This window comes from Indicator indicator, chromosome 21, assembly GCF_027791375.1.
Source record: "Indicator indicator isolate 239-I01 chromosome 21, UM_Iind_1.1, whole genome shotgun sequence".
NCBI classification, from domain to species: Eukaryota; Metazoa; Chordata; class Aves; order Piciformes; family Indicatoridae; genus Indicator; species Indicator indicator.
The window spans coordinates 9922411-9934258 of NC_072030.1; the positions used below are offsets into that span (position 1 = coordinate 9922411).

General features: G+C 38.8%; 1 protein-coding gene across 2 annotated transcripts in view; it reads left to right on the forward strand.

The window, feature by feature from the left end:
• DENND5A (DENN domain containing 5A) overlaps positions 1–6200 on the forward strand; it is a 49201-nt gene extending 43001 nt beyond the window's left edge. For both annotated transcript variants that reach the window (XM_054390700.1, XM_054390701.1), the window contains 6 exons: positions 276–394; positions 1546–1727; positions 2598–2680; positions 3498–3621; positions 4553–4721; positions 5780–6200. In XM_054390700.1, coding sequence (XP_054246675.1) covers positions 276–394; positions 1546–1727; positions 2598–2680; positions 3498–3621; positions 4553–4721; positions 5780–5963 — 861 coding nt within the window. In that variant the 3' untranslated portion in view covers positions 5964–6200. The remainder of the gene's footprint in view (positions 1–275; positions 395–1545; positions 1728–2597; positions 2681–3497; positions 3622–4552; positions 4722–5779) is intronic.
• Positions 6201–11848: the final 5648 nt, after the last annotated feature.

Genomic DNA, 11848 nt, shown 5'->3' on the forward strand with positions numbered 1-11848 from the left:
AAATGACTGGCAATTCCTTATGCAAGGATGGACAAGACTCTCTTTATGTTACAGCTTTGTGCTGTAATGCACTGGGTAAAATGTTATTGAGCAATCTAGTGCAACTGATGTTCTCCCTGCTGATCAAAATAATATTTAACAAAACAAAGCAAGCCCAGAATCCATCACACGGATCATAAAAGGAGAATCACATTTCTGATTCCCTGTCTGAGCAAGTTCTCTAATAGTGTACTATCTTCCTATTTACTCTGACAAACTCTTTGTTTAATTTGCAGTGCCAGAACCTGGGAAAACTGACCACAGTGCAAATAGGACATGATAATTCAGGGCTGTATGCCAAGTGGCTAGTGGAATATGTTATGGTCAGAAATGAAATAACAGGGCATACTTACAAGTAAGTCTCATCCTGACATTTGATGTTGGGTAAGTAGAGCTTCTGTGGGGAGCTGGCACAGTAGGGCTTGTTTGATTAGAAAGGTCTTACCTTCTGGGACTCAACAGCTGCTGCTACCTGAAGGTGTAAAAATATCATTTGGTTTCTGGCATTAAACACGTTGTGATTCTTATAAAATTGAACAGGATTTTCAGTTTGCAAATGCTTGTGTCTGGCCTCAAAACATTGGTAGAAAGATGAATTGTGCATCTTAAAAAGAACCTGCCTTGAGCCCAAGGAAGAAATAGCAAGTTAGAGTTTGCTACTTACCAGATAGGAGTGGTATTTTATATTAAGCCTGAGCACTCCAGGTGTTATAGAGGGACTATTAGACACAAGTTGGAACATAAGAGCTTATGAGTGTTAGAAGCCTGTGTTTGCATAGTGAAGGTAAAGAAAAGAGATTTACAGTAAGAGGTCAATTTATCTGTTAGGTAGAGCATATTTGCCCTATCCTTTGTTTAGAGAAACTGTCAGGTGTATGTTGGTGACAAATTGGCAGATGAGTCTACTAAGTTCTCCATGCCAGTTTGTAATTAAATGAAAGGGCAAGATTCTATTTTTGGATGCTGTTCAGCTTTCTGATTAAGCTGATTAAACTGACATCAGCATTGGTTCATGGAAAGCGATAATGAGCAAATGAGCACATGTGCTTTCTGGTGTCTGATGTAATAGCTGGGTTTCAAGAGAGGTATTGGTGCTTTGGAATTTCAGTGTCTGTTTGGGGTTTTGTGTTTTGTTTTTGTTTTGTGACTGGCCTGCTACTTAACCTATTCAGTGAACACAAAGGTGTATTTCACCACCCATCTAGAGTGTTGTGGGTCTTCCCCTGCAGCCTTTAAATCATGTGCAAGATGCAGGACAAAATCTGCCACTGCTTTGCAGATTGTCTAGTGCAGGATTTAGCACAAACCTAGAACTGAAAAGCTATTTTGCTTTTTGCTCCCTCTGCTGGCAGAAGCCAAAGCCAGGACTTCGCTGTTTTAAGTGAAGTATTTCTGAGACCTATGCTAGCAGAGTTTGGGCTTTATGCAACTGTAGCTGGAAGTCTTTGGCGTGGGATTGAATGTGGATTGAAGCACCTGATCAAGGTATCTCCTTTATGTTCTTAGGTTTCCCTGTGGGAGGTGGCTTGGAAAGGGAATGGATGATGGTAGCTTAGAGAGGATCCTGGTGGGGGAGTTGCTGACTTCCCACACTGAAGCTGATGAGCGGCAGTGCCGAACACCTCCTTTGCAGCAGTCGCCAAGCATGATCAGAAGATTTGTCACTATTTCACCAAACAATAAGCCGAGTGAGTGGTGGAGGATGTTTTGACTTGTATTGTTATGCTTCGTTGCCTGAGGAAAGCTGCTCGCAAATGGAACTGTAGTTTTCTTTGTATTTTAGAACCATAGCTTGGAGAGGACCTGTGAAATTCATCCCAAACCCCCATTCAAAGTCCAGCTAATTTCTGAATTAATATCCTGAGCAACCTGTTCTTCAAGTTTTAAAAATCTCAAAAGATGGAATGACGATGTCTCTGGACTTCTGGTCCAGGGCTCGTCTGCCCTAATGCTGTTTTCTGTATTCTTGTCCTTCAACTGTGGAATGAAAGCTATGGAGGAAGGTAGAAATTTGCTGCCCTGGCTGTATCTATCACACATGGATAAAAAAGCTTGCTAGTGGTTTCTGTTCACGGACTTCAGGTTTCTATCTAGATCAGTGTATTGGGACTGTCTTATTCCTGATAAATCAAGTGGTTACTTTGCTCCCAAGCATGCTTGGGCTTACAGTGAAACTATCACAGGAAGTATTTCCAGGATGCTCAGATTTGGTGGTCCTAATCAAAGCGCATCTCTTTTTCTTAGCTGTGGGCCCTGGTCTGAAAATTTAGGTAATTTGTGAAAACCCTTTCCACCTGTTGTTGTGTTGAAACACTATAGTGTTAAGTTTGCTATAAACCCAAAATATCTCAGTTTCTACCTCTTCCACAGTGAATAAAGATAGAATTGGATTTCTGTTGCCCACAGTCCATCCACCTTTTCACTAACATCATGAGTTATACTGGTTCATGTTCCTTTTTTTGTGTGCTTGTGGTATGCTTTATCTCTTATGCATAGGTACTATTTCTACTGAGTGACTATTGTTACTGAGTGACTGGATATATTTTTTGATTTTGCAGAGTTAAATACTGGTCAAATACAAGAAGCTATTGGTGAAGCTGTCAATGGTATTGTCAAGCATTTCCACAAACCAGAGAAGGAGGTGAGGAGCTGTTGTCTGTGTAGTTCCTCTCTTAAAACTCCTGTTAATGAGCGTTGGAGAATAGATAACAGAAATGACTGAATGAACAGCCACTTGTTTGAAATTTACTGAAGCAGAGCAAAAATGAGATACTGAGACTACACTGTTGAAACACTACATCCTCAAGTACCTCAGTTTTGCTGCTAATTGGAGCATGCCGTTAATTTAAATATTAAAATTCTGTCAAGAATTTTTTGCCTCCTGTTTAGTTAGTTCTGGATTAACTGGCACAGCATGACAAATTAATATGCAGTATAATCCTGGCTGTTAATTACCACCACAGTCTCAGGTGGTCATGCATTGGTTTTGCAAAATAGAATTTGCCATCGTGTTCTAAAGAAAAATGTGGGGTTCTTTTTTTTTTTTTTTTTTGAGGTTTAACATGTTTTTGTTAATAAGTAAAACATTCTGAGGTACCTGCTACAATGGACCTGTGGTCTTACTTAATAAACGAAGAAATTATTTTCTTCATTTTTTGGTGAAGTTGATCATTATTGCAGGTAAAATCTGCTCATGATCTCTATCTTTGCCTCATTTAATGATGACAAGGCTCTGAGACTCCTTTCTTCACCCTCATTCTTAAGAGAGGTCAACACGTTTTTGAGTGCTCAGGACTTACAAGAACCAGACCATCCTGTCAGGGGCCACATTTGACAGCAGAATGTAACTTTGATGATCAGTTGTTCAGAAACTGGTTTCAGCAATAGATGCATGATGCTCTTGCATCCCAGACTTCCAAACTGATACAGTGTGTGTGCTTTCTGTGTGTGCTTGACAGAGAGGCAGTCTGACACTGTTGCTGTGTGGAGAAAGTGGACTTGTTTCAGCTCTTGAGCAAGTGTTTCAGCATGGATTTAAATCACCCAGACTCTTCAAAAACGTCTTTATTTGGGACTTTTTAGGTAAGTGGGAGGAAGACATACCAAAACCTATTTGCCTGAAATACTCTCATCCGTGTTCCTTATCATGGCCAGTGTCTCAGGCTCCATCTTCTGCCAAAACTGATGCTGTACTTAATACAGCAGCTGGACTTTGTCCTTCTAGCAGTAATAGTGTAAAACAAATTTTCTTAGTAAGGTGGAATGATTCAAATAGGCTGGTAAATTGACATACAGTAACCTTATTCTTAATTGAGTGTAGCAAAAGCAGTAAGTCACACTTAGAAGAGGCTGAGTTGCCTTACAAAGTGCAACAGGTGGATCTAGTGCCACTGATACTTCCTGTATGTTGTAATGAAGGGCTCACAAGCACATGTTTCTTCACACGGTGATCTGGATCCTTTGACATTTATCTGAAAATCAACTGAGTACCCAAACAACTTTTAGAGAAGGAATTATTTGTGACAGTGTTTCAGTGTTTTGAATAGGTTCATGGGCATCACTTCATCGCTTTCCTCCTTTTACTGTAGCGTCTGGTAATTCAGTAGATTCAATAAACTCTTCAGCATTTTTCAGAGGGAACAAAGTGGAATCCCAGTTTTACACATGGGGAACACGGGACTAAATCAAATGAAAAAATAGTGCCTAGACATAATCAGCCACAAAATTTATGGATGAGCTTTGAATCTGCACTTTCAAACTTTAATTGTCCCTTCCATGACACAGACATTCATGCTGATTTGCCAGCAGTCCAACATGAGAATCAGAGAGCTTCTGGATTTGTAACCATTCTTATGGGAAAAGCATTACACTGAGGTGGTATTAAATTTAATCATCTAAATTTGAAGATCAGAGTGCCTAATTGTTTTATTCCAAGCACAGAATGGTATTTCAGATGTTTTAGGACTGTGATATGCACTGATGAAACCTCATTATCTCCCACTACTCTTTTAAGAAAAAGCACAAACATACTATGAGACCCTTGAGCAGAATGAGATGGTTCCAGAAGAGAACTGGCAGACAAGGGCCAGGAATTTCTGTCGCTTTATCACTGCTATCAACAACACTCCTAGAAACATTGGGAAGGATGGCAAGTTTCAGATGCTAGTGTGTCTTGGAGCCAGGTATAGAAAAAATGTTTTTATTATTATTACTGATATTTTAATAAAATGTGAAGGATGTTGCATGTTAGTAAGATAAAGCCACACAATTGTCAGGTTGTGTAGTTTGACTGTTACTTATTAGGTTGTTTGATGTAACTAAGGGAAGGATCAAGTGAGCCATGCTCTGAGTTCTTAGGGGTGTGCAGAGTGGGAAGTCTGAGATGCAAAACTGAGTATCCAGAAGAACTGGTAAGGTGAATCAAGAGAGTCTAGAGGAGAGAAGGCTGAAGGGGAGACCTCATCACTCCCTACAATTACCTGAAGGGAGGTTGAAGTGAGGAGGGGACCAGCCTCTTCTCCTTGATGACAAGCAACAGGACTTGAGGAAATGGTTACAAGCTGTGCCAGGGGATGCTTAGGAAATAGTTCTTCACTAAAAGGGTTGTCAACCGTTAGAACTGTCTGCCCAGGGCAGTAGTGGAATCGCCATCCTTGGGGGTGTTCCAGCAGTGTGTGCTCAGGATTGTGGTTTAGTGTTTACCCTTCAGTACTGGGTCGAAGGTTGGACTGGATGATCTTTGAGGTCTTTTCCAACCAGATATATTCTGTGATTCTGTAAATGTAGTAGGCTGGTGTGAACAGCCTCCCACTCATGTACAGCTAGCAAGGTCGGAAGATAAAACCAGAAAACTGTCAATCAGTGAGACCTCTTCAGTTAGTGACGTGGGTGAATTCCCTACCCTCCACCTACTTATTGTAGGAGCTAGGTAGGAGGGAAGCTGAGACCATCTTAGAAGCCTCTTGACACAAAGGCAGTGGAGCAGGCTAGTGACTTTGGGCCTGCTTCGGACTGCCAGGCCTCCTGGCATCACATCTTTTGATGTGAGCAGTGGAAGGCATGGAAATGTCTCTCAAAAATGCTCCCTACTTAAACAAATTCCACAGACAGTTATTCTTCTCTTTCCTGTCTTACAAAAGAAATGGTAGGCCTGTTTAGAAGGCAAATTAAAAAAATCATGTCAGTGAAAATGAGAAATTAACTTGGCTTTATCTTTATTTACAAATTTCTACTTTGTCAGAGACCACCTTTTGCATCACTGGATCGCCCTGCTTGCCGACTGCCCGATTACAGCGCAGATGTATGAAGATGTAGCACTGATTAAGGATCATACTCTTGTGAATTCTTTGATTCGAGTGCTGCAGACTTTGCAGGAGTTCAACATCACGCTGGAGGCATCTCTTGTCAAAGGAATCGACATTTGACCTCTTGTCCCACAGGAAAAAACTATCTTATTAAAAAAAAGGAAAGAAAAAAGCAACAAGGAATGGATCTCATTAGTATGCAAACATTCTGCCTGCCAGTACACTGTATCGTGAACTTGTTCATGGCCCTAAAACGCAACTTTGACTTTTCTTGAAGGAAACTCCAAAAATAGTACAGGCAAATGGATAGAAGCTGTAAACTCAATGTAAAAAAGAGGATTTTGGTATAAATCTATTTTAGAGTTTATTTGCTGATTTGCTTTTTACACACTTTCATGTGAAAGAAATAGAGATGAGTATTGTGCAGCTTATTTTAAAGCTGCAGTATTTCCTTGCCATAGAAAATGTGCAGTGAGCCTTTCAGCATTCTGTGAACTTGCCTTCAGATATGCTGTATGTCATAGACCCCAGTGTATACACTCCATTTCTGCTGAGAAGGTCATTCTATAGTTTTTAAACTAATATTTTATATATTAACATTATTACCAACATTTGATTTTTAACATATTGGGTCATGTTTTGCTGCAAGGGAACTACAAATCTGATGTGTGCTTTTTTTAATAGCTCCAAAGCACTGATTTGTCAACAAATTATTTTTTCCTTTATTTTTATTGTCAGTATTATTTTTAGTGAAATCCAGGAGACTGAACCATGAAATGTGCAGAGATTGAAGTAATATTTTTCATATTGGTACGTAATTGCACAGCAGAAATTAAGCGTGTTTTTTAACTGATGTTTCTTATTTATTTAACCTATTGTTGTGTTTTTTTAAGTTGTCTTTAAAAAAAAAAAAGTCTTCTATCATACAACCGGCTATATTATGTTGCAGTTAAGAATTTACAGTGCAGCCCACTTAAATTAAAAACCTGGAATAGTTGTTCGTAACACCAAAATGCTTCCATTTGAACCAGCCTTTTGAAGTTTGGTGTATGGTTGCTGCTGGTAGTTCTATTTAACTACTAATAAAGAGGGACATGATTTCCCCAAGAGTCAGATGACTAAATAAAAATGTTTATACTTCCACAAAATAATAATGGTATACCTTACTAACAAATACTGGCATTTCCTAATTTTGCTGAAAAGACAGTGAGTAGTAAAGTTGTGGGTTTTATTCTTCTTCTCCTAGCAAATTAGTATGACTTGGATCCTGTTGTCACAGACTGCCTCATTTGGAATGCTTTTGTTTTTAGCAGAGAAAGCTTTATTCTTCTTCAACAATAAAACACAAACATTTTGAAAGCCTAATTTATTAGAGATCTAGAGCTTGGCAGATGCCTAAAGGCACCTCTGTTCATTTGAATCCTTGGATAAAAATCTCCTTGAAATGAATATGTGACTGAAAAACAGGCTAATTTATCAGCATCACAAATTACAGTAATTCAGGGCTATGTATTTAAGAGGTCTCCACTGTATAAACTTATCTCAGTATTGTTTTCTTTTGAGAAGCAGAGTCCCAAGTTTTTCAGTTCATACAATGTTGTAGCACCTTTTCTTTACCTACAACTTAGTCACATCTTGCAGTTTGATTTCCATAATTTAAGTATAGCACATGTATTAAATTTTTGACTATTTTTACTTTTGTCCTATTTATTTCAATATTAAACTGAGAAGTTCCTTTGTCACTACTTATCAGAGCAAGATTCTTTCTTGATTTCAGAGTAGCATTAGGAAGGTGCAAGGGCAATGTCCAAGCCACTCCTCACGCTGCACGGATGTGAATTCTTTCCCATTCTAGAGTGTACAAGAGCATTTCACAGAATTATTTTGTGGGTGCAGGTTTGGATTTGTTGTTTTCTTTCCAGCTTTAGAAGGGGAAAAGTAAAACAGATGTACTTTATTCTAAAAATTTCATGTATTCAACTTAATATGATGGGACAATCATTATATGCTTGCCCCAAATTGCTTGTTTTTATATTAATAATAGGAAAAAGAAAAAGAAAATGTTTCACAATGCTTTCAGCTATATTTAAGATGACTTCACTATGCCTGTGGACTTCACAAGGAATACGTCTATGTAAGAAAGCAGGATTACAAAAGTTCACCTAGTGTGGCATGATCCTATTGGTTTAATGGCTTGCTTTGGTGGTGATCTTTTTGGCCTCATGGTAATTGGTGATACCTGGGATGGATGTAGGCTGGCATTTGCTTATTCCCAAGCGGTGGGTTCTTTGCTTAAAACTTGAGTAAGCTGTCCATCACTGACCGCACCCTGTGTGCTGTCTGTCCAGATGCAAAAGAAAGCTATAGAAGTCATCTTCCCAGCTCCTCAACTACTTTAATTTCAGAGGAAAGACCACTTTGAGGTGGACCCTTCCTCCTTCTTTCTCGAGGGGTTTCTGCTTAATCCTAAAAAGCACTTTTTGCTATGGATTTTCAAGTCTGGAGGGATTTGCTCTACTGAAGAAGGAAGGTTTGGAAATGGAGCAGAAAAAGTGTTGGTTTTGTTGGACCCAAAGGCCACCAAGGAAGACTCAGATATTTAATATAGCTATATCATAGCCTGTGCTAAGATTCTGGGGAGAGATTTGGCTGTCAGAGGACAGTTCAATCTGTAGTAGTAGCCATAATCCCTACTACTCTTCAGTATTACCACAAACTGACCTACTTCTTTCATTGATGTAGCATCAGTTCCATAGAGTAGTGTTGGGATCCAGCATTTGCTCCTTCCCTGCCCATCTGCTGAACTGGATGGTTCTATATAAAAACAAATGGTGTAGTCAGCATCTTGCACTCTAGCTAGAGCATTGTAAAATCCTCCCTTTTTAAAACTTGCATTGCATTTGCAGTTCAGAAATGAACCAAAGAATAATGCAATTTTAACCTATTTTTCCTGTCACTTTTCTAAAAGAAGGGAGCAGGTTTGGGAGGTATAGGTTACTGGTTTTTTGGGGTCTTTTTTTGGTAACAGTTGATGGGAAAAGATAATTTTTTTAACAGCACATCTGCGTTCTGTAGAGAGAAATGACAAAAAGTAGGTAGCTGACAATACCGTAATTACATAGTGCTAAATTGGCCAAACATGATTTGAGGAAACAACCCAGGCTGTCATTTGTCAGTTATTTAGGCTCTTCAGTTAATGGTGTCAGAGTTCATACAATGATACTTTATACAAAAAGAAATTGCAAATGAATAACGACTTGAATAAATTGTAATGAAGTACTATGATGATAACTTTATATAAAAAAAGCACCTTTACCTGCCATAAACCTAACCATCTGTCATTCTGTAGCTGAAAACATACTCATGGACTGCAGACTATTCCACAAATTTTTCCATTATGAAGAGTATTTTTCAACTTGTTCAAACAAAACCTACTAGCTGGATGATCAATTATTTTTAATGTGTTTTGAATTCATGAATATGTTAAGATTTCTGCAGTGAAACTATTCACAGTTAACTTTTTCTGTATATTGTCAAATGATTTTTGTCCGTAGTGCAAGATACCATAGGATACTTGAAAATACTTGAAGATACTGTACACGTACTTCACATCTTTGTAGCTCTTTATTTTATACCTAGAGGATGGCTGTTAAACTAAGACAAAGCATCAAAACCTTATAAACTATATATTTTACTACTTGGGGAAATCTCTGGCTTGGTTTTTTAATGGGTGGGTGTTGAAGTTTACGTTATAATGACAAAACCAGGTACTGTTTTTTATTTTTCCTGTGACATTTCAATCCATTGGACATTAAATGTGAATTGGATATACGAAACAGTTTTACAGGTGTAGCTCATTTGCTGAATTGCAATAAAATTTGTCTTTTAACATGAAAAATAGCATTAATGTGCTATTTTCAAAAGCCTCGTTATAATTTAGCTAATTATCTGTTCTTCTTCACCTGACTGCAGGTACATGTGACATTTTGGTGTCTGATTTCAGGAGATATTTTTGGAACAGTTTAGTGAGTGCCTACCTTCCAGCACCAGTGTAGCCCTGTTGCAAGCAGTTGTTGGTCAGAACGCCAACAGTGCAAGCAGTGCCTACTCAGTAAGCAAGGAGTGGGGAGAACAGGAACAGGAAGGCAAAGGGACTAATGCAAATCTTGCAATGCCTCTGTAAGTACATGCACATACATGTGCTGCCATTTATATTAGCTTTTTTCCCTATCATAGAACAACTTCTGATCCTAATAACTGAATTTGGTAGAGGTCTCCAAATTTCATGTTCTGAAAAATACAATTGGTCACCCCTATGAATCATGCAATTGTTTTGGTTGGAAAAGACCTCTAAGATTGAGTCCAGCAGTTGACCTAACACCACCATGGCCGTTACACAATGTCCTGAATGCCATGACTACATGTTTTTTGAACACCTCCAGGGACGGTGACTCCACAACCTATGTACCATGCACTCAGCTTTTCTGTGTGAGAGGATCCATACAGAGATGAAGAAATTACTGGAAACGTAACTGTCTGATGCCTCAAGTATAAGGTTAAGTGAGAAAGAAGCAGTGACCTCTAGATGTCTGAGGTTCAGACACCTGTGACCACTGTGTGCCCAAGCATTCTTGCCTGTATTGCCCATTTGTTGCCTTTTTTTACTCCATCTTTGCCCAGGGTAAGTCTAACTTGACAGGTAGTCCCAGAGGAGGAATAACTGGATGGTGATGCTTACTGATGTCTGTTGAAGAGGAGAGTTTGAGTGCTAGGCAATGATTGTTGACTAACTATTCCAAACACATGCATCTAGAAAAGTACTTAACAGTTTGTTTAGTTCTCACAAAGAAATACAAATGTTAAAGAGCTGCACCAACTGGGTCTTTGTCTTAAGAGCTATATCACATAGCAAAAAGTCTCGTTTTTTCACTATTAACTCAAAAATGTGTACTCATTAATAGAACACACTACATTCAGTCCCTTTCTTCGTTTCAGTGACGGTGGCATTTTAAGATGCAGATCCTACAACATTTAAAGTGTCACTGGTGGATCCGGTGTTTCTTTGAGGCATGTTTTTCTCCTAGTGGCATAAAAAGACTTGGACAAGAAGTATAAATTATGTGAGAGGGTCTTTTAGAATACCTGTGACCAGAGTTAACCCCAGATTTCATGTCTGAGATAAACTGTGCGCAGGTCCTGCTTCAAGGAAGGCCACTGTTAAATTGCAAAGCTAAAGATGTAATTTATGCAGAACTCAGCAACCTACCTGGTTGCTTGTGAAGCCCTTGGATACTCAGATGGAAAGTTTAAGAGCAAAAGTTTGAGTGATTAATTTCAAAGGAGAATGATTGTTTAAAAGCCAGTGTACATACAGAGATGAGTAAGACTTGAAACTGCAGCTCTGAGACACTCTATGAAAAACTGTGGTATAATTAAATATCTGAAAGTATTTCTTGTCTGTCTTCCCCTTGCCCTTTTTTGTTCTGACATCTTCTCCTTCCACACCCAAAGAGTTGTTTTCAGGTTCTGTCACAAGCACTCCTCATGCTCACTGAGTTGTGTTATATTTTGGGCCAACATGATACACTGTTGCACTGCCCAGCAGAACCACTACTTATCACTACATTAACCTGCAAATGAAATGGCGCTCTACATGTCTTCTCCTTTTCTTATCATTAAGCAATAAAACTTAAGAAGTGTTATAAAGCAGTTTTAATCCCAAACATTCAGACAAAAGTATTCAACTTGACTCAGGAAATCAGGTGTGTAATTTCTGGCAGAGGTTTTACATCCAGCTGCTCTGTGGCAGCTTAATCTTTCAATATGAATGAGTCAACTTCGAGTGATACTTAAATTGTACGACAGCGGTGTTTGGGATCTTACTTGTATCGAAGAGTTCATTTGGAGCCAGCAGACAGTGTTCATAGCAATGTTGTAGTCCTGGCAGTCTGAAGAGATCAGATAGTGTTAGTGAGAAGAAGTTCTAGGTTTTGCAGGGTTATAAG